Source organism: Schistocerca gregaria, chromosome 1, assembly GCF_023897955.1.
Source record: "Schistocerca gregaria isolate iqSchGreg1 chromosome 1, iqSchGreg1.2, whole genome shotgun sequence".
In the NCBI taxonomy this organism is placed as follows: Eukaryota; Metazoa; Arthropoda; class Insecta; order Orthoptera; family Acrididae; genus Schistocerca; species Schistocerca gregaria.
Genome location: NC_064920.1, coordinates 370,298,127 through 370,322,348, shown reverse-complemented (window position 1 = coordinate 370,322,348; position 24,222 = coordinate 370,298,127). Strand labels below are relative to the sequence as shown.

Here is a 24,222-nt window from a genome sequence, read left to right as displayed (position 1 = left end):
ATAACGTCGGAACTTCCGTGAGGCTTTTCGCGGATGATAGCGTTGTATAGAGAGAAGACGTAACGCTAGAAAATTGTAACAAAATGCAGGAAGACCCGTAGAGGATCGACTCATCATCCAGCGAGTCGCAACTGACCCTCGACATAAACAAATGGAACGTATTCCGAATACATAGACAGAAAGACCTTCTATTGTATGATTACACGATTGCAGAACAATCGCTGCTAGCAGCTACTTCCGTAAAATATTTAGCTATATGCGTACGGAGAGATTTGAAGTGGAACTACCCCATAAAATTAATTGCCGGTAAGGCAGATGCCTGGTTGAGATTCTTTGAGACACTCTCTCGATCAGTATTTCAATATTGCTCGTCAGTCTGACATCCGCACTAAATAGGACTGATAGAAGAAATAGAGAAATTTCAAAGATCAGTACGTTTCGTTACAAATACCTTTAGTCAGCATGTCATCATCAGGAAGATGCCCAGCCGTCTGCAGTGAAAAGACGCTGCGAGAGAGGCGTCCTGCATCACAGTGTGTTTATTATTGAAGTTCCGATTGCGTACTTTCCAAGAAGCCATCAGATCTTTACGGTGTCCGTTAATATTTACCCTGTAATTCTTCACTGGATGCTGTAAATGAAACGTGCGTTCTACCACATATGCCGCTGTTCATGAAGTTTCGAATCTTACATAAACATTTAATACAGGTAAAAGACATCAACATTTAAATCAGTTCAACATGTGCACCCTTCGTAACATGCAAAATATCAAGCCGATATTCAGTCTTTTGCCACACCTTCTGCAAAAAGTCTCTTGTGATTGTGCCAGTAGTACCTCTGAACCGTTGTTGAAATGTTACACTATCAGGTACTGCTATTTTGTATGTAATATCTTTCACATACTCCCAAAGAAAGAAATCTAAGGAGGAAATGTCAGGCGATCCCAGGGTCCTTTATTTGTGGCGTCTCTGCCAATCTTTTGAGGAAGGTTTCATTAAGTAAATTGGGGACTCCTAGAGCCCAATGAGGAGGAGCGACATCTTGTTGAAAAATGATAGTGTCTTGCATATCCTGTAGCGGGGGACTGACAATTCACCGACATGTCTAGGGACACATCTCCACTTACCTTGATTTTAAAGAAGAAAAATGAGGCAGTCACGTATTAACCCACATCACAAATTAACCTTTGGACTGTCTCGAATGTGTTCCCGTACGATATGAGAATTTACTGATCACCAGATAGGGACCTTATGGCGGCTCACTCAGGCACAAATATGAAAAGGAGTCACATCGGAAAAACACACACATTTCGAGAAACCATTGGCCTCATCCAAACGATTCACCAAATTCATTACAAATTGTTCACTATTTGGGCGATCATCTGACTGTAAAGCCTGAACTATTTGGACCTTGTACTCGTATCATTTAAGTCGCTTGTGAACCATTTTATGCATTGTACTCTTTGGTACTTGAAGCTCCCGCAAAGGTTGTCTAATCGGTTTCTGTGGCGACGTCTTTCATTTCTGAGCCGACCACGGTGCTAAAAAGGTTTCCATCCATGTTTAACTTGACATCAGGTGCTTTCTGTCCATAATGGGACACAAACTTCCACTGCACAGTAATCGATGATTTAATTTCTGCTAGCTACACGTGCGGGAAGCCATTTTTAATATACTGTATAGCTCACACAGCGCTTCTTAAGCTTACTGTTGAACGAGACAAAGCTGTACAGAAACTTTATAGGTTCCCTAGTAGACCTGTAAGAAAAAACAAACGATACCATTATTCCACCCAAACGAACCATCCTAGTGTTTGTCCTAAGCAGTATACGAAGACAATGGAAAACCAAAATCTGGGTAGCTGGATAAGGTTTTAAATACCGGTCCTCTTGTAATGCTAGTCGTTTTCTTAGCCCTTTTACTATCAAATCTTTTTTATTTCCTTCCTGTTGTAGTGAAACGCATTCATGTATGGTTGTTTCAATTAATGTCGTAGTCAGAAGTAACAACAAGACCAAACTATTTCCAACTGTTTCATTTGCCGACGGAGAGAAGATTCGAACGCACAAGGTTATTCAGAAGTACATCTAACGTTTCAGAAAACGAATGCGGAAAACTGCAATACAAACAGAAAACAGACACATCAGCGAGAAGAGCTAGTTTGTAACTCAAATCCCAGGTGGTCACTAAGGGCACCGGTTTTTTCGCAGGAAATGTCGGTATGTACACTGCTGGCCATTAAAATTGCTACACCACGAAGATGACGTGCTACAGACGCGAAATTTAACCCACAGGAAGAAGATGCTGTGATATGCAAATGATTAGCTTTTCAGAGCATTCACACAAGGTTGGCGCCAGTGGCGACACCTACAACGTGCTGACATGAGGAAAGTCTCCAACCGATTTCTCATACACTAACAGCAGCTGACCGGCGTTGCCTGGTGAAACGTTGTTGTGATGCCTCGTGTAAGGAGGAGAAATGCGTACCATCACGTTTCCGACTTTGATAAAGGTCGGATTGTAGCCTATCGCGATTGCGGTTTATCGTATCGCGACATTGCTGCTCCCGTTGGTCGAGATCCAATGACTGTTAGCAGAATATGGAATCGGTGGGTTCAGGAGGGTTATACGGAACGCCGTGCAGGATCCCAACGGCCTCGTATCACTAGCAGTCGAGGAGACAGGCATCTTATCCGCATGGGTGTAACGAATCGTGCAGCCACGTCTCGATCCCTGAGTAACAGATGGGGACGTTTACAAGACAACAACCATCTGCACGAACAGTTCGACGACGTTTGCAGTAGCATGGACTATCAGCTCGGAGACCATGGCTGCGGTTACCCTTGATGCTGCATCACAGACAGGAGCACCTGCGATGGTGTACTCAACGACAAACCTGTGTGCACGAATGGCAAAACGTCATTTTTTCGGATGAATCCAGGTTCTGTCTACAGAATCATGATGGTCGCATCCGTGTTTGTCGACATCGCGCTGAACGCAGTTTGGAAGCCTGTATTCATCATCATCATATTGGCGTACCACCCGGCGTGTTGGTATGGGGTGCCATTGGTTACACGTCTCGGTCACCTTTTGTTCGCATTGACGGCACTTTGAACGTTGGACGTTACATTTCAGCTGTGTTACTACCCGTGGCTCTACCCTTCATTCGATTCCTACAGAACCCTTCATTTCAATAAGATAATGGACGACCGCGTGTTGCAGGTCCTGTACGGGCCTTCCTGGATACAGAAAATGTTCGACTCACCAATTCAAAACGCCTGGTCAATGGTGGCCGAGTTACTGGCTCTCCACAATACGTCAGTCACTACTCTTGATTAACTGTGGTATCGTGTTGAAGCTGCATGTGCAGCTGCACCTGTACACGCCGTCCAAGCTCTGTTTGACTCAATGCCCAGACGTATCAAGGCCGTTACTAAGGACAGAGGTGGTTGTTCTACGTACTGATTTATCACGATCTATGCACCCAAATTGCGAGAAAATGTAATCACATGTCAGTTGTAGTATAATATATTACTCGTTTATGATCTGCATTTCTTCTTGGTGTAGCAATTTTAATGGCTAAGAGTGTATGTTCAGTTCATTGATACGAATTGTCCAGGAAGTCGCGACAGCAGCCCTCTTTGCAAATCTGTTCATTTGGTTGCCTATATGCAGGTGCGATCCAGTTTGATGCCAGGGGGCTCACCGAGCAACTTGAAGACAGCTCGACGTACAGATGGAATCTGCAGTTATAAGAATTCTGTAAGCCAGCCTTCTGTTTACCAATGGGCCACCGATACTTAGTAACATGCATTAATTTCCCACGGGTTTTCTGAGAAGCAATCGTGTGACACATACGTTCCAGTCGTAGTGAAAGGGTTAATCACTGCACCATCTCGCTCGGAATGCTGATTGCAGGCAATGATAATGTGTCAGGATAACGTTCTAATTTGAATTTCATCTCAACTAATGAGCAAACCTGATCTCGTGCTAACATGACGGAAACACACACTCCATCATGGGCGCAAATGCTGCAATGTAAGTCATGTGCAGAACTGGTTACACAATCATAGCTGGAACATCGCTGCATATTTTCAACCCATTTACTGAGCACTGTGATCCACAGGTGAAGACTCAGGACTTGTATTCGGAAGGAATGGGGTTCAAACCCTGCCCGATCGTCTCGATGTAATCTCCCGTGATTTCCCCTATACCACTTCCGATGATTACCTGAAAATTTCCTTCAAAGATCATACGAACGATTTCTTTCCCATGTTTGCCGTGACTGCGTCGTCCACTGCCATCGCCTTGTGTCATCGAGACGTTACTCACCAAACTCCCTTACCTTTTTATTTTATTTTAATACCTGCGCTGTCGCCAAAATGTTGAACAGCAAATATGTTTCCTTTCGTCGAGTTTGTCGTAGTGCTGGTGACAGCATTGTAATTTTCAACGTCCTTGTTTCTTAACCTATTTTGTTTATTGGCTTTCAGCGTGAATACACCACTGAGCCACTAATAATTGCACTATGCAGCCTTTGACAATTACACTGTTTAGCCATCAACAATCACATTGTTTAGCCATCAACAATTTCAATTTTTTGTAGCATTTTACTTTAAAGTAATTAATCGTTTTTCTCCGTTAGCAAAAAGGAAAAGTGTCTTAATTTTTAAACACATAAGTAATAAAAAATTCTCTCCATAAAAAAGTTTTCAAAAATGTTTGCAGCTTCTCTACAGGTTTGTGATCATATTTTCAATTTGCTTACTGAAAAAAGCCGTATCAAACATCTGAGAACTTTATACGAGGATAGTAACTGTTCTCGAAATAACAGATACCACTGATGAAGGTGCAGCTTCTCTAGGATAAATGATAATTGATTGAAACCCTCAGCTGCTGACAGATGTCGTTGATATACCTCGATGGTGACAGCTGAAAATGTGTGCCCCGACCGGGACTCGAACCCGGGATCTCCTGCTTACATGGCATACGCTCTATCCATCTGAGCCACTGAGGACACAGATGAATAGCGCGACTGGACGCCTCCCATGAGACCCACATTCTCAACTGTCCACAATAACATACGTGATGTTCCTAATAGATATTTGCCCATCCACTCATTACTCGAGGCCACTAAGTTGGCGATTCCCGTAACAGTTCGGGCAACCTGGACGCTATCGCACAGCTGACCCCGTCGAGGTATATCAACAATACCTGTCTGCAGCTGAGGGTTTCAATCAATCATCATTTATCTGGCAACTTCATTATCATTGTTCATTAGGGGATCGACCAGTGATGTTTTTAGAGAAGTGTCACACGGTTTTTCAGTTCCTAGAGAAATTGTTTTCTTTGTTTCTGGAACTTACAAACAAAAGAGATTCAAGCATTTGTACCTCCAACATCTGAATTACTGAAACCACGCGTGATTAAATTTCTTAAGTTTAAGGGATGCAAATGAGCTGGGAAACTGCCGTGATTAAATCTCATCTGTAGACTGTAAAGATAGCTCTGCTGTGTACTGAGATGTCGCGAAGCAAGGTAAGCGAGGTATATCGTAATACTTCCCTTACTGCTTAATTTATAGTGTTTGGACATAACACTAATGGGGCGGCCTGCAAATAGCGGAACTAGATGTACTGCACTACACTAAGGTGAATAGAAGTCGTGCTATAGCGATATGCACATATACAGACGGCGGTCGTAACGCATACACGAGGTATAAAAGGGCAGTGTATTGACTGAGCTGTCATTTGTACTTAGGAGATTGATTTGAAAAAGTTTCCGACGTGATTATGGTCGCACTTTGGAATTTATTGACTTTGAACGCGCAATGATAGTTGGAGCTAGACCAATGAGACCCTCCATTTCGGAAATCGTTAGAGAATTCAATCTTACGAGATCCATTGTGGCAGGAGTGTGCCGAGAATACGAAATGTCAGGCGTTACCTCTCACTAAGGACAACGCAGTGGCCGACGGCCTTCACTTAACGACCGAGAGCATCGGTGTCTGCATAGGGTTGTCAGTACTAACAGACAAGCAACAATGATTGACATTACAGCAGAAATCAATGTGGGACGTACAACGAATGTACCCGTTAGGACAGTGGGACGAAAACTGGCGTTAATGAGCTATGCCAGCAGATGCTGGCGGTAATGCCTTTGTTAAGAGCACGACATCGCCTGCAGCGACTCACTTGGGTTAGTGAGCATATCGGCTGGAGCCTAGACGATTGGAAAACCGTGGCCTGGTCAGAAGAGTCCCGATTCCAGTTGGTAATGGTAGAATTCGAGTGTAACGCAGACCCCCACGAAGTCGTGGTCTCAAGTTCTCAACAAAGCACTGGTCTTCGCTCCGTAATGGCATGAGCTGTGTTCAGGTGGAATGGACTGGGTCATGTGGTCATGTTCGGCTATTTAGAGACCATCTGCAGTCATTCATGAACTTCACGTTCCCTAACAGTGATGGAATTTTTATGAATAACAATGCGCCATGTCACCGGACCAAAATCGTTCGCGATTGGTTTGAAGAACCCACCCAGTACATTGTCCTCGATGGTGAGTGTTCATCGGAGTTGAGGGTATCATCTGGAGTGCCCCAGGGAAGTGTGGTAGATCCGCTGTTGTTTTCTATCTACATAAATGATCTTTTGGATAGGGTGGATAGCAATGTGCGGCTGTTTGCTGATGATGCTGTGGTGTACGGGAAGGTGTCGTCGTTGAGTGACTGTAGGAGGATACAAGATGACTTGGACAGGATTTGTGATTTGTGTAAAGAATGGCAGCTAACTCTAAATAGAGATAAATGTAAATTAATGCAGATGGATAGAAAAAAGAATCCCGTAATGTTTGAATACCCCATTAATAGTGTAGCGCTTGACAGTCACGTCGATGAAATATTTGGGAGTAACATTGCAGAGCGGAAGTGGGACAAGCATGTAATGGCAGTTGTGGGGAAGGCGGATAGTCGTCTTCGGTTCATTGGTAGAATTTTGGGAAGATGTGGTTCATCTGTAAAGAAGACCGCTTATAAAACACTAATACGACCTATTCTTGAGTACTAATCGAGCGTTTGGGATCCCTGTCAGGTCAGACTGAGGGAGGACCTAGAAGCAATTCAGAGGCGGGCTGCTAGATTTGTTACTGGTTGGTTTGATCATCACGCGAGTGTTACGGAAATGCTTCAGGAGCTCCGGTGGGAGTCTCTAGAGGAAAGGAGGCGTTCTTTTCGTGAATCGCTACTGAGGAAATTTAGAGAACCAACATTTGAGACTGACTGCAGTACAATTTTACTGTCTACAACTTATATTTCGCGGAAATACCACAAAGATAAGATAAGAGAGATTAGGGCTCTTACAGAGGCATATAGGCAGTCATTTTTCCCTCGTTCTGTTTGGGAGTGGAACAGGGAGAGAAGATACTAGTTCTGGTACGAGGTATGTATGTAGATGTAGAAGAAGATTCTGGACAATTCGAGCGAATGATTTGGCCCACCTAGATCGCCCGTCATGTATCCCATGGAACATTTTTGGGACGTAACCGAGGTGTCAGTTCGTGCACAAAATCCTGCACCGGCGACACATTCGGAATTACGAACAGCCGTAGAGGCAGCGTGGCTCAGTATTCCTGCTGAGGACTTACAGCGATTTGTTAAGTCAATGCCACTTCGAGTTGCTACACTACGTGTTAAATGGAGGTCCTACTCGATATTAGGAGGTGTCCTGTGACCTCTGTCATCTCAGTGTATCAGACATTAGGCGTAAATGATTTAGAGAAACGACGGAAAATTTAAATCACTACGGCCGTACTGGGATCTGAACCGTCGTCCTTCCAAATACGAGTTCATTGTCTTGCCACTCGACACTATAGTTAGTGACTGAGCAGGGGGGCGATGGTGGAACTTGTGACCCCGAACAGCTTCGTGGAGTGAGTGCCGAACAGGTAGTGCTCGTGGGTTGCTGTTCTTAGGAGGTAGGGTGAGGACTGACTTGTTTGCAGCATCTCCACTCGACATGAATGCCTACAACTTCATGATGTGGCCTGATTGTAAAAGTCAGACATTTCACGCGGGCGTTGCAGGTGGACACGAACACTTCTGGAACAGATTGCGAATGTTCTTTTCACTCACCTTTCGTCCCTTGTAGCTGTTTTCCTTGCGCTGAGCCGGCCGAAGTGGCCGTGCGGTTCTGGGCGCTACAGTCCGGAACCGAGCGGCCGCTACGGTCGTAGGTTCGAATCCTACCTCGGGCATGGATGTTTGTGATGTCCTTAGGTTAGTTAGGTTTAATTAGCTGTACGTTCTAGGGGACTGATGACCTCAGAAGTTAAGTCGCATAGTGCTCAGAGCCATTTGAACCTTACGCTGTACCTATCGCACGGCCGTAGATCCATTGATAACACTCGCCTTTACTGGAAATCGGACCACTACGCACTGTTAGTACGCTGCTTGGCTATTGGCGATATTTATTGGAATATTTTGGAGAGATGCCAAAATATTTTTCATTTCTTGCCAGAATTACCCCTTTTGAATATTTGCTGCTCTTATTCATAATCACTTTGAATAAGAATCATTCACAGTTTAATTAAATAAAAATTAAAATCGGTGCTGTATACGAGGGTTGGAACTTAAATAGTGGCAACTATTTATTGACAACCAATACAAAAGGGTTACATGTTTGCACCTGTTACTGTCCTTCAAAGTAGTCACCAGCATTGTGTATAACCCGTTGCCAGCGATGTGGAAGGCTTAGTATACCGTTAACAGAGCCTGTTCTGTTGATGGTGCGAATGGACCGGTCTACTGCCTGTCGAATCTCTGGAACGGTTCTGAAGCGAATGCCACGAAGTGGTTCCTTCATCTTCGGAATCAAATCAAAGTCACAAGGACTTAAGTCAGGGGAGTATGATAAATGGTACAGTACTTCCCAGTCCCATCGACCGAACAGAGCAGCCACAGCTTGCGCTGTGTGCACCCTCGCATTGTCGTGCAAAATGATGGATGGGTTGCGCAGAAAGTGTCGCCACTTCTTTCGTAAAGCTGGTCGCACGTCATGCTCGAAAAACGAACAGTAATACGACTTAAGTCCTTGTGACTTCGATTTGATTCCGAAGATGAAGGAACCACTTCGTCGCATTCGCTGCAGAACTACTCCAGAGTTTCGACAGGCAGCAGACCGCTTCATTCGCACCACCAACAGAAAAGGCTATGGTGACGGTCCACGGGTTCTACACAACGCTGGTGACTACTTTGAAGGACAGTAACCGGTGCAAACATGTAACTCTTTTGTATCGGTTGTGTATAAATAGTCGCCACTATTTAAGTTCCAAGCCTCGTAGAACGCTTTCGCGTACTATGTATGTCTCCCTACCTGCACGCTCTCTCTCAGACCATCGCGACTCCCTCGTGTCAGGCCTTTGTCAGGAAAAGCAACGCCTCCTTATAAGGGCATGTTCTGGAGATCCAATACGAGGCGAGCAACGTATTTGTCAGCCGTTTCACATGTTGGATCACACAACCATTGCATGTTCATGATGCTACAGGTGTTGCCCAGTTGAGTTGTACAACATTAAGGTCTCCGTCTACCACATTATTTGACAGGTCTCGTCATATAGTATATGTAGACTGGCAATGGCAAGGAAAGCGTTTCTGAAGAGGAAAAATTTGTTAACATCGAGTATAGATTTAAATGTCAGGAAGTCGTTTCTGAATGTATTTGTATGGAGTGTAGCCATGTATGGAAGTGAAACGTGTATGATAAATAGTTTAGACAAGAAGAGAATAGAAGCTTTTGTAATGTGGTGCTACAGAAGAATGCTGAATATGAGATGGGTTGATCACATAACTAATGAGGAAGTATTGAATTGGATTGGGGGGAAAAGAAGTTTGTGGCACAACTTGACCAGAAGAAGGGATCGGTTAGTAAGACATGTTCTGAGGCATCAAGGGATCATCAATTTAGTATTGGAGGGCAGCGTGGAGGGTAAAAATCGTAGAGGGAGACCAAGAGATGAATAACCTAAGCAGATTCTTAAGGATGTAGGCTGCAGTAGGTACTGGGAGATGAAGAAGCTTGCACAGGATAGAGCAGCATGAAGAGCTGCATCAAACCAGTCTCAGGACTGAAGACCACAACAACAACAACAACTCGTCATATGGCTAATTGGGCTCAAATATTACTTGTTGACATCCGTCAAGCGGTGGTAAGTCATTTCATTTGACTAACTCCGATTGTAGTAGCTCTGTGCTTGAAGTGTGGTGCATCGCGTAATCAGTATTTGTAAGGATGTTCATATCTCTGTGTTCCAGTACCCTTTTAAAGCAACACTTTAGCACTGTTAGGTCATGTGTTACATAAATGTGAACTGACCGTTTGTGAATGACACGGAGCGTGTTTGCTGGCGTGTGCAGGGAGATCCAGGCGGCGACGGGGGAGTGGATGAACGAGTACGTGCGGCGGCCCAGCAGGAGGAGGGACAACCGCGTCTACGTGCCGCCCGCAGACGTCGTGAAGCGCAGCATCCGCCGCTCCTGGACCATCTCCAGTGAGTACCCGGCACCTGCTGCTGCTCCACCCCAGCCTGTGTAAACACTCCTGGCGACAACATTGCTCGCCTCACAGCCGGCATCACACTGAAGCCTCCCCTTAGAGAAATTTATGAATTGCTGTGCTGGTAAACCCCTTACGTTATTTGATTTTCAAACACCTGAGCAGAACTGAACGTTCTCAGACATTTCTCTCTCTACTTACTCTGATCAACACTAAACAGACACACAATATTTTTAGCGCAACGCAATCTGACTTTCAATAATCCCTACAAAAGAATGGTCCTCACTAACAATAACCTGTACCTTTCATGAATCACTTACCTCACAAAAATCTTCGTTACTCGAACTACTCCAATACAGCGAGCGCCAATACTGCCAGCTAAATAAAAAGATTCTAACTACTGAAGGCACTAACTACTGATGGCCATATTTAGCAAGTGAAAGATTTTGATAGAGAACAAACAATGTATTTACCTTAATAATATTCAAAAGTCATATATATCAGTTCATGATATCCAATTTTACAAATTTACTCTTTCTGATGGATACACGTCCAGATCGTCCACTCTCAAAATTCTGCCATCTCTCTCCCCACATCCACCACTGCTGGCGGCTCACCTCCAACTGCGCAACGCTACGCGCTGTTCACATCCAGCTGCCCAACACTACAGTAGCGAATATTCCAACAATACCAATCAGCCACAAACTGCAGCGGCACAACCAGTGATTTTCATACAGAGCTACGTGACGTTACCAACACAAAAACCCAAACAGCCTACTTACAACAGCATTACAGTGTAATAGTGCCTCTAGGAGAATAGCAAAACGGCCAGACTGAGGTGAGCGGACCACGTAGCACTGATCAGTGATGTGGAGGTAGCTAAAGAAATGGTTCAAGTGGCTCTGAGCGCTACGGGACTTAACATCTGAAGTCATCAGTCCCCTGGACTTAGAACTACGTAAACCTAACTAACCTAAGGACATCACACACATCCATCCCCGAGGCAGGATTCGAGCCTGCGACCGTAGCAGCCGCGTGTTTCCGGAATGAAGCTCCTAGAACCGCTCGACCACAGCGGCAGGCAGTAGCTAAAAGGATACTGGATGGAAATCCAGGGCGTCAGAGACGGCGAGGTCGATAGAGAACCATATAGATAGATGCAGTCATGGTGGGCCTGCAGCACAGGGGCTGATGAGAATGGAAAGTTCTAGCGTTGGATCTTGATATGTGGCGAAGAGAGCAATGTTCGCAGCGAATTGCGGAACCGGAACGGAAGCCGCCAACTCCGCAATATCGTGCCTACCGCTTGCTGCCTCATCCCCCCCTCCCCCCTTCCCCGAAGGCTGCGGAGCAACTCCTCGACGATTTCGAGTGTTCCCAGGAAGTCCATGCAGTTATTTAACATTTAGCGCTTTCAGTCGGACTCTGAAGCAGAATTTAGGCTCTTCCATTGGTCTTTTCCTGCTTCCGCTCAAATAACTTCTCTAAAGGTGCCGCTTTCCGTTACGTCCTTCAGAAATTTATTTATATCAGGTGCTGGAAATCAATGCCCATTACGGGAAAACCAGTCGCCCATGAATTCATCCTAGGAGAACCCGACCAAGCCGCATTTGGAGCGGCTAGGGAAATACCGACGCCGGCCGGAGCGGCCCGTGCGGTTCTAGGCGCTTCAGTCTGGAACCGCGCGACCGGTACGGTCGCAGGTTCGAATCCTGCCTGGAGCATGGATGTGTGTGACGTCCTTAGTAGTTCTAAGTTCTAGGGGACTGATGACCTCAGATGTTGAGTCCCATAGTACTCAGAGCCATTTGAACCATTTTTTTTTTTTAATTCCCGTAGTGCTCATTTTTTGAAACACCGACCGACCGTCGCCAGGTTTATTAGAAGACCTCGGCCACAGATTGAAGAAACCTCCTGACGTCCACATTTGCGAACTGGGCGAGCACACAGTCGCGAACAGGAAATGCAGTGTTACAAAAGGACGTGACAGTGGAGCAGCTGGAGGGAGATGAGGGAGATGGTACATCGTCTGTAGCGACGTCGGTGGCGGCAATGGATAAAAACTGGGGAATGAACTGCCTATCACAGTTTCCCTTCTGTCCGCGGACGCTGGAGGATTTTGGGCTTCTTCACCTATTGCAAGGTTTTCCTCAAATAGATACTAAATGCGATTACCTTCGAATATATTGCAGAAAAAGACATAAATGTGAGGTGTCCTGTCACAATATTTTCATGAGTCCACTCTCAATTCTGAGTCAACCTGCAAGCTACCACCTTGTATCAGGACAAGTAGTGAAATACACTGCCGGAAAAAAAGCTAGTACACGTTGCAAGACGAGGTAGATTTTTGATTCGATGCCCTCATAGACCACCTGGGGCGTAGGTAGATGTACTGATGGCGGTTTCAACGTGGTCCAACAACAGACAAGACAGTCGAATAGCTACCAGTGCTCCATCTGTGTTTACCTCTCAATTGGGAATGCTCGCTGCCAGAAGGCTCACTGTGGTACAAAGGTACGAATCAATCAGGCAACCATACCATGGAGACGCACTCGTACTTCCTGCAGCCAACTGAGCAAATTTGGAAGATGTCAAACTGTGGCCTTTCGTGTGGCAGGATTATACTTTCGGAGAAACGCCACACAAGTTGGACGTGGTGCGTCAGTTGTGCGACGATTTTGGTATCAGCGGTCTGGCGAACATTCTCACACCCGTAGACGAAGTTCCGGACGTCCACGCAGCACAGGATCGTCGTATTTCACGGGCAGCAGCGGCAGACCGTACAGCTACTACAGCACAGGCGTGTCAACAAGAACTGTTGCGAACCGGTCATTAGCAATGGGACTACGGGCACGCGCATTTCTAGCACGTCTTCCACTCTCGCCACAGCATCGACTTGCACGGCTCTACTGCTGCCTGGCCGTGAAATTCGACGTGTTCTGCGAGACGTACAGGAACTTCACTGGCCAGCACGATCTCCGGACTTGTCTCCAACCGAGCACGTGTGGGATGTGATGGGACGAGAAGCGAGTAGTGCCAACTCGCCAACCAAAACCTCTTGCAGAAATACTGAACAGGTTTAGCAGGTGTGTCCTGACGTATCCTAGGACAGTATTTGCCATGTATACGATCGAACTGATGCCAGAGTCAGCGTCTGAATTGCCGCCCGTGCAGGCTACACCACACAGTAACATGAGTGTTCAGCGTGGGTCGATAATTGGTACCTCAGAACCGCTTGTGCTATTGATCTGTAAATTGAATCATTTCATGTACTCCATATTACTGTTGGAACAATAAAGCTTGAGTGAACTGCAGAAACTGTGGTAAGTTAGCCAGTGCAGAACTCTGCAATCTACAGTAAGTTTAGTGTGCCACAAAATTTTTCTGGGTCGCCATCCAATTTAATTAAAGTTGGAAAAATTTAATATAAGAACTGAATTAATTACTGAATTGCTAACCATTTCTAACGTCTTAATGTCAGTAAAAGGATTCAAATGAATTTATAGACTGAGCGTATTGGAACGATTTAAGCACAAACGTAAAATCAAGTAACTCAGAGCAAGCAGGAGTTTAAGCCTCAACAAAAAGCTAATGACACAAAAATCTACAAATATAAGGCCTGCCCTTTGTGCTTCAGACTGGTTGGTTGGTTAGTTTGGGGGAGGAGACCAAATAGCAAGGTCATCTGTCCCATTGGATTGGGGAAGGATGGGGAAGGAAATCGGCCGTGCCCTTTCAAAGGAACCATCCCGGCATTTGTCTGAAGAGATTTAGTGAAATCACGGAAAATCTAAATCCGTGAATGTGAGTCCAGTGTGCTAACCACTGCGCCACCTCGTTCGATTTCCGCTTCAGAAGCGACAGATGGGATGCGTTAAAAGTAATATTACAAAAGGAGAGAGGTTTGAGCAACAGTCTCCAGTTTGAAGTAGTGATTGAAATAAAACACCATATTAAAAATTCACAACGTAATTCTAAACTAGGATCTGTCGTTGCCTGTTATGTAATTAAGTAACAGACTTATATTACTATTATATTGAGTGCTGGTGTAGTGACATATGAAACGGAATTCTGAGGCGCGCACGGTAAAAGTTCACACAAACATACACGATTCAGTCAGAAGAATAGGGATAAAAAGAATTTTTCCAATCACAGTAACTCAGACGCTCAGAGGTTCATCACTATCGCTGTGATTGAATTATTGTGAGTAAGATTACTATGGAATACTTCCCGGCAGAGAAGTTTGTCTGCACACCTTGCACACTAAACTAAGCTACGATGGCGTGAAACACCCGCAAATGTCGTGAATATTCATGAATAAAGCAAAATTATTAAGACTCGTAGAAATTTCAAGAACACGAATGTAAACCGTATAGACACAAATAGCAATAAAATATCACGCGGAATTAAGAATAAAACTTATTCATGATGGAACTGAAATTACACACTTGTATGAAAAAAGCTACACAAACTTAAAACTGAAACGAAATTAAAAGTTGAAGAAATAAAAAAACATACATACCAGAAAAGTTCCCACATACAATACACTTAAAAGAGAAGTCATAAAACTGAATTTTAAACGTATGCTGGAGTAACGAACTTCCGCATCACGTGTTCTGTTTACACAAACCGAGGACCGGAAAAACTTAGCACATACAGAAAAATATACTTGTGACTACACTCTGAAAAATATAAGAATTCAACTACCGAATTTGAAAATGAACTAGCAAATCAAAAGTGTACATGAGTTGAGATAGGCACACACCAACGCCAAATCGCTCTTTAGAGTACCGTCTTCAGTCACCACAGGTCGCCCGCCCCGACTGTCGAGAACACGCTCTCCCTGCAACCAACTTCCCCCAGGTAGCCGCATGAGACGAGAGGCGTCCTATCCGCCACGAATTTAACTGCCGTCGAATGACTACCGAAAGAGTACAAATCTTTTTGACTGAGAGAAAGCTTCGTTGGGTACCCTGTTGTTACCACAGCAGACAGCCAGATGCTGTAATGCTTCCATATGTAAGACAAATACAACATACACACTCACTCACACATTCATACTGATGATAAAAAGAGAAAGAAAATTTGGGAGCACAAAATGTAGATAATTTACATAGGATTAGATACTTACTGGAAATATTGGTACTTGAATTGTGTACCACTGAATGGGGAAAACACAACTATATTACAAATAATTGAGCGTGGCAGCACGGAATACAATTAAATGGTATGAAACGAATGTAACAGAGACGTTTCAAAATTGGCGTGATTGGACCGTGTATTTTAGAGACGAGCCGAACGTCTTAGAATCGTTCCAAAATACAAACAAATATTGCTTTCAGCAACAAAAAATCAAAGTAATAAGAACGAGTTACGGACAAAATTATACTAATGAAGGGAAACGACAGGTGTTGTGTAAAAACGTAGTAATGTAGAAGAAAATAATGGAAAGATAAGAAGGGAAAGATCTGTAGAATTTTCTTTTGCTGTGAAACAAAGTATGGGACTTAAATTATATATATACGAATTATTATTAAATTTGAAGGAAGTTTAGAGATGAAAGGAAAGATTTTATACGTGAGTTGTAGATTCCTGTCGCCAAAGTCTAGCAGGAACGATTGAGGGGGGGAGGGGCGTAACTTGGGTAGATGTAGAGCCTTGCTCCCACCAGTGGTTATGTTGTTACTAAGCTATGTGCTTACTTCTTGTTTACATGTTTATGTGACTTGTCGCGGCTTATCTAGTAGGTGATTTGGTCAAGGAAGAAGGCTTCATCATTAGTCTTTAATCTTGCTTGAGTCAGCTTCGCTATCTTTCTCTGAGGTGTCTGTCATATTGATTGTTCTGTCCTGGGTGTCATACGGATCTGTTTTGTCGTTCTTTTGTAAAGATGCAGGCCCGTGGAGATCGAATCTGCCGTACTGTTGGTTTCTTTCCGTGCTGTTTCGTATCTAATCACATTGTGTAGCTCCTCGTATGTGTTGTCTATTCGTCTGACTTGTGTGAGAAATGAACATTTTTTTTTATTTAACCACATGCGAAACCCACCGCCTTGACAATTAAGGTAGGTTGTTAGCTTACTGAATTCGGTGTATATGCAGCAAGTCATGGTCTCTTAGCCGTTGCAGCCACTCACAAATGTTTTGTTTGCGAGTGACTGCACCGTTTCCCGTCCCTAGCCACGAGGAGGTGGACCAGACCTTCGCTATTCCATGCTGCATACGTGGTTTAGTGTTACGTTACAAAAGTATTAACAAATGTATGAAAACGAGAGAGATAAAGAACAACATAGTGAATTAAAATCGATACACTTTACAAAATTAAGAAATATAAATTTTGAAGGAGGAGGAAGATATATAACGATAGCTGGATAGGAGTTGTGCAGAGAAGAGTGAGAACAAAATTACTTTAGATATAAAGTGAGTATTGAAATAAAGAGGTAAAAATCTATTTGTGGTGGTTATGGAAGAGAGTGAGTTGAGATTTAGAGTTATACAGGGTGTTACAAAAAGGTACGGCCAAACTTTCAGGAAACATTCCTCACACACAAATAAAGAAAAGATGTTATGTGGACGTGTCCGGAAACACTTAGTTTCCATGTTAGAGCTCATTTTAGTTATGTCAGTATGTACATGATTTCATACGGGATACTCTACCTGTGCTGCTAGAACATGTGCCTTTACAAGTAAGACACAACATGTGGTTCATGCACGATGGAGCTCCTGCACATTTCAGTCGCAGTGTTTGTACGCTTCTTAACAACAGATTCGGTGACCGATGGATTGGTAGAGGCGGACCAATTCCATGGCCTCCACGCTCTCCTGACCTCAACCCTCTTGACTTTCATTTATGGGGGCATTTGAAAGCTCTTGTCTACGCAACCCCGGTACCAAATGTAGAGACTCTTCGTGCTCGTATAGTGGTCGGCTGTGATGCAATACGCCATTCTCCAGGGCTGCATCAGCGCATCAGGGATTCCATGCGACGGAGGGTGGTTGCGTGTATTCTCGCTAACGGAGGACATTTTGAACATTTCCTGTAACAAAGTGTTTGAAGTCACGCTGGTACGTTCTGTTGCTGTGTGTTTCCATTCCATGATTAATGTGATTTGTAGAGAAGTAATAAAATGAGCTCTAACATGGAAAGTAAGCGATTCCGGACACATGTCCACATAACATATTTTCTTTCTTTGTGTGTGAGAAATGTTTCCTGAAAGTTTGGCCGTTTTGTAACAACCTGTACAGAGGAATATAGAAAATAACGGGTTCCCTTTCCCCAAAAATGGTACGATAGCTCGAAAGGTGAGAGTGTATCGTACTCATGTGTTCATGCGATGTGCAGAAACGTTTACATAGTACTATGTGTGAGCACTGCAAATGTGCTGCGCTCTATTTTATATTATGTTTTTAGCATATTACTGACATACACATTTACTAAAGGATTTACATTGGTGATATCTGCTGATGGACACACATACTACTCTTTTCCAATAATTATATCTGTTCTTACTACTAGGCTCTGCATTATATACCACAGCAAAATTCTATTTTTATTTCAAGATAATTTATGACACGTCCTACTCCTTAGACTGATTACGTGTATCAGAAAGTACACTCCTGGAAATGGAAAAAAGAACACATTGACACCGGTGTGTCAGACCCACCATACTTGCTCCGGACACTGCGAGAGGGCTGTACAAGCAATGATCACACGCACGGCACTGCGGACACACCAGGAACCGCGGTGTTGGCCGTCGAATGGCGCTAGCTGCGCAGCATTTGTGCACCGCCGCCGTCAGTGTCAGCCAGTTTGCCGTGGCATACGGAGCTCCATCGCAGTCTTTAACACTGGTAGCATGCCGCGACAGCGTGGACGTGAACCGTATGTGCAGTTGACGGACTTTGAGCGAGGGCGTATAGTGGGCATGCGGGAGGCCGGGTGGACGTACCGCCGAATTGCTCAACACGTGGGGCGTGAGGTCTCCACAGTACATCGATGTTGTCGCCAGTGGTCGGTGGAAGGTGCACGTGCCCGTCGACCTGGGACCGGACCGCAGCGACGCACGGACGCACGCCAAGACCGTAGGATCCTACGCAGTGCCGTAGGGGACTGCACCGCCACTTCTCAGCAAATTAGGGACACTGTTGCTCCTGGGGTATCGGCGAGGACCATTCGCAACCGTCTCCATGAGGCTGGGCTACGGTCCCGCTCACCGTTAGGCCGTCTTCCGCTCGCACCCCAACATCGTGCAGCCCGCCTCCAGTGGTGTCGCGACAGGCGTGAATGGAGGGAGGAATGGAGACGTGTCGCCTTCAGCGATGAGAGTCGCTTCTGCCTTGGTGCCAATGATGGTCGTATGCGTGTTTGGCGCCGTGCAGGTGAGCGCCACAATCAGGACTGCATACGACCGAGGCACACAGGGCCAACACCCGGCATCATGGTGTGGGGAGCGATCTCCTACACTGGCCGTACACCTCTGGTGATCGTCGAGGGGACACTGAATAGTGCACGGTACATTCAAACCGTCATCGAACCCATCGTTCTACCATTTCTAGACCGGCAAGGGAACTTGCTGTTCCAACAGGACAATGCACGTCCACATGTATCCCGTGCCACCCAACGTGCTCTAGAAGGTGTAAGTCAACAAAGCTGGCCAGCAAGATTTCCGGATCTGTTTGGGACTGGATGAAGCGTCGTCTCACGCGGTCTGCACGTCCAGCACGAACGCTGGTCCAACTGAGGCGCCAGGTGGAAATGGCATGGCAAGCCGTTCCACAGGACTACATCCAGCATCTCTACGATCGTCTCCATGGGAGAATAGCAGCCTGCATTGCTGCGAAAGGTGGATATACAGTGTACTAGTGCCGACATTGTGCATGCTCTGTTGCCTGTGTCTATGTGCCTGTGGTTCTGTCAGTGTGATCATGTGGTGTATCTGACCCCAGGAATGTGTCAATAAAGTTTTCCCTTCCTGGGACAATGAATTCACGGTGTTCTTATTTCAATTTCCAGGAGTGTATTGTACTTGTATACATTGTATACCTCCCTAAAAACAATGGTGACATATAAATTTTATGTTACTTTCAAGGATACAGAATACACATTAATTACATATTACAATGAAATATTTATCCCTGTACACAACACAATCCACAAGTAATGATAAAATACCCAGAAAGTACTTAAGAATAGGCAACATCTGCTTCTTTTGTGAGTTTTAAGTCATGGTACTTCCATATTTGCACGCACTATCATGGATTTATACACGTATCGTCCTATTTGATGCATATCTTTTGTGAAATTGTAAGCCCAAATAATGAATGGGATTAAGATTTTAAACCAAAGCAACGCATGCTACATAGGCGTGATCCTACAAGTGTGCAGTACAATTTTACATAATGATTTTACGTTACAACAGAACGACATGTGGTGAGAGAACGACATTGAACTGTGTTGTATACAAAACGCAAGCTACAACATTACCAATATATATATATATATATATATATATATATATATATATATATATATATATTATGGATCTTTACATTAATCTGATCTCGGATATGTTCATTTGAATAAAACTGATTTAAAAGTGTGCTAACAATCGTTTCAGAACACTCCTATTACTACTTGTTATAAAAGCTTCAAACATGCTAATTGATCAAGGCACCTACTGTTTTCTTGCAGTTGCTTGCCTTTGTTGCTTAGAAGCTGAATTAAGTACAAATAGACAATTACTAACACAAACAGCTAACTTCATCTGTTTCAAAAAGGAGGGTAAGCACAGCACAAGCACTACAGTATTATAATTGGTCCACATACAGCCTTGTCTTATATAATATTGTTTTAACATTTAAAGTAACATTTTAATAATTTACTTCATACTAGTATTAGCCAATGCATGTCACCCTTGAAACTTCATGGCAGATTAAAACCTTGTGCCGGACCGAGGCTCGAACTCGAGACCTTTGCCTTTCGCGGGTGAGTGCTCTACCAGCTGAGCTACCCAAGCACGACTCAGGCCCGGTCCGGACTCCTTTACTTCCGCCAGTACGTCGTCTCCTACTTTCCAAACTTTAGAGAAGCTCTCCTGCGAATCTTGCAGAACTAGCACTCCTGAAAGAAAGGATATTGCGGAGACATGGCTTAGCCACAGCCTGGGGAATGTTTCTAGAAACATGTCACCCTTACTTATGATTGATAAACTAAAACATGTGAATATGACGATATATGAATTTTGAAATTGATTATTGCGAATAGTTACAAGTAATTACTAATAGTTACACAGATTTACTGAAAGTTATACAATTAGTCTTCTATAGAGAGAAATGGACAGTGTATTATTATCTGAAATAAGGAAAATCACAATTTTGTTTCCCCCGAAGGCGTTATGTAAGCAACCTCTCGCTTGGACGGGATGGCCAGATGCCCGTCTGACCTTTTAGTAATATAGATGTCTTCCTAAGCCGGTCTGGGTGGCCGAGCGGTTCTAGGCGTTTCAGTCTGGAACCGCGCGACTGCTACCGTCGCAGGTTCGAATCCTGCCGCGGGCATTGATGTGTGTGATGTCCTTAGGTTAGTTAGGTTTAAGTAGTTCTAAGTTCAAGGGGACTGATGACCTCAGCAGTGAAGTCCCATAGTGCTCAGAGCCATTTGTCTTCCTAAGTTAATAAGATAATTTTATACTTACGTCTCTTCCTCTTACGCTTGCCTGCAGATCCGTCATCGAGGTGGTCAGCAACTCGAGGCTCTCCGGAACTGAGAGCGTACAACAGTCTTCCGCGCCACCAAGAATGCTGCTACACTTCGCTAAACCACGTACCGAGGGACAAGTCGCCCTCGTATCCGAGGGATGAGAGCGGCCCATGCGGATCTCCGCGTTCCCGCGACAGCCAGCAGTCCCAGTCCCAAACGTACAGCCTCCCAGACGACGAAGATACGACCGAACGATCCCCGACCAGATCGCCGGCGGCGGCGGACGTAGAGAACCGCCCTGCGACGGCGGCGTCGACGACGAGCGAAACAGCCGAGCAGAGTCCACCGGCCGGCACGTTCAGAGACAGGATGTCCAACTCGCCCGCGCTCAGCGCCCGGGTCCGCAGGCAGCAGTACTTCAGCTCGAGGAGCGACGACGACTCCGAGTTCCAGAGCCGGTACCTGCAGAACCACGTGCTGAAGCAGCAGCGCGCCGACGTCGGCCGCCAGAAGTCGCACGACTACGTCGCGGGCAGCGCCCCGGAGGACAAGTCGTCCTCGCCGGGCAGCAGCCCCAGCGTCCAGGAGAGCCGGCTGGCCGCCGTGCGCGACCTCAGGGACGTCACGTCGTCCTCGACGAGCCACAGCAGCCGCGAGGTGTCGCCGCTGACCAGGAGGCACCAGAGCTTCGACGTGGTGGACAGGCCGCAGTCGAGGACCGTGTCGCTGCTGCAGCACCGGCACTCCTCCGTGGACCGCGGCGGCGAGGCGGCCGCCCCCGCGTCGCCCCACCGGCGCTACTTCCTCGTCGGGCAGGACGCGCCGCACTCGAGGCACTCGCTGCTCGGCCGCGACTCGGTGCTGCCGCCGCCGCCCCACCGCCGCCCCCTGCTCAGCAGGGACTACGTGTCGTCGACGCTCGAGTACAGCGGCAACAGCGACAGCGGCGGCGAGATCGTGGCGACGCCGCCCCCGCACGGCCGCCGCTACGGCGGCGCCAGGGACGACACTTCGTCGCTGTCCTCGCACAAGGCCGACGGCTCGCCGGTGCACGCCAGCTCTGGCGACGATTTCGACGTCGAGCCGATAAGCGGGACGGTCTTCCGTAAAGTGACTGTCAAGAAGAGAAGGCAGGAGACTCGTAGGGTGCTCGACAACGGTAAGTACAGTCAAAGTGCGTTTCGCAAAAGCTTTCTGCTTGCGATCCGGTCGCTGGTCACTAGATGCATTTGTAACTACCCTGAGTCAACAATATGTTGATGGTGGCGGTGAACTAAAAATGTACGACGACTACTTTTTTTTCCATTTCTGATCGGTCGCGAAATTAAAACCACTGCGAAAACCTGTTGAAGTTTTGAGCCCATGAATTGTGCATTGTCTCTACACACATGTATTCGATCACATCGGACTGTCCACTTCTGAGCGCACAGTGAGCGCATTAAGATGCCTAGAATAATAGTGTTTCCTTCCAAGTGTTAGGTGCGTGCTGAGGGCTTTCGCCTGATTTCATGCAACCCGCGTAACGTATCCATAATGCGTTCCCTTCCCCGCGACAGTCCTTGGCTGTTCACTGCAGGTGCAACGAAGGCGCTCCTGCAGTGTTGTCGATGAAAAGTGTTTGTTCATCCACCACACAGTCGGGGCTTGACTTCCTCTGACTTTCATCTCTTCGCTCACTGGCTGCATTTTGTCACAGACAATGAGCTGCAGATCAGTGTAGATAATTGGTGGAAATCACAGGCAGCTGCCTTCTTTGATGGGGATATTGAGAAGTTGGTATCGCGCTATGGAGCGGCGACTATGCAGAGAAGTAGCTTAAAGGTGTAGCTAAATGTTGCAAATAAAACGTTTTTCATTTTTCACTGTGGTTTTGATTTCGCAACTAAATGTAGAAGTAGAAAACATAGCTTCGTGGAAGAGGTGTTGCATGCTTGAGTAGTGCACAAAATTACATAAGATCCATAGCCAGAAACAATTGTACAATAAAGCCTCATTTATTTATTTTAAAGATTTGCTAATAAATATATTATTCCACAATTCTTATTAGAGTCTTCTAGGGATTGTGGATAGTAGGTAACCTTTTTCATAAGGGAACCCATGTCCAGAAATGTACTGTTTGGATGAGAGATAAGTTTGAAGACGGGATCACTTTAAAGTCTCCACCTTCACGTAGGTTCTTCCATACTGTGTAACGGGTTTCAGAAAGTTTACATTCGTACAACAGGTACTGATCGAGCTGTTGGAAGATGATTTTTTACTGCCACTCCATCAGCAACTGTGCTTACAACATCGTGGCGCAACCGCGCATTTTGCACGTGGCGTCCTCGAATATCTCAAACAAACGTACTGTGAAAGGTGGGAAACCGAGGTGGACTAACTCGTTGGCCATCACGCTTGCCAGATTCACCTCCTCTCGCAGTTAAGTCATGAGATGTTCAATTGACTCTTTTATCAGAACATGTTACGCGTTTCGGGATTACACCCATCTTCAGACATCACAAACTTCAACTCCTTGCTAACCAACCTGGCTTACAGCCTTGACAAGCACTGTTTGTGTCGCAGTTATAGTCATATGTTATTCGTCACTTTCTTAGAGTTCTCAACGCTGTATGCCTTGTTGGTGAGGAAGAAGTTGAAGTATGTAATGTCTGAAGATGGGTGTTATCCCGAAACGCGTATCATGTTCTAATAAAAGAGTCAATTGATCATCTCATGATTTTATTGTGATTGTACAGCAATGGTTGCCAATTATTAACATAGAAATGATCGCAGGCCTCAGACGGGATTTTAAGTCCTGTATATCTTACCTCATCTCGACTTTCTCTTGTGAGGCCATACGAGAACTCTTGTGTATGTCGACTGTGCGTATGAGAACATGCGTCGGAGAACAGCAGGATCGGTACGCGGAGCGTCTCTTGCAGAGAACGCACGTCAGAGAGCTCATTGTCTCCGCTGTGCGCTTATGATGAAGCAGGAGATTT

General features: G+C 45.4%; 1 protein-coding gene across 1 annotated transcript in view; it reads left to right on the top strand.

Moving 5' to 3' along the window:
- Nucleotides 1–24,222, top strand: part of LOC126346953 (uncharacterized) — a 1,435,518-nt gene that overhangs the window by 705,050 nt on the left and 706,246 nt on the right. Inside the window, exons 4-5 of the mRNA XM_050002230.1 lie at nt 10,405–10,538; nt 21,264–22,400. Coding sequence (XP_049858187.1) covers nt 10,405–10,538; nt 21,264–22,400 — 1,271 coding nt within the window. The remainder of the gene's footprint in view (nt 1–10,404; nt 10,539–21,263; nt 22,401–24,222) is intronic.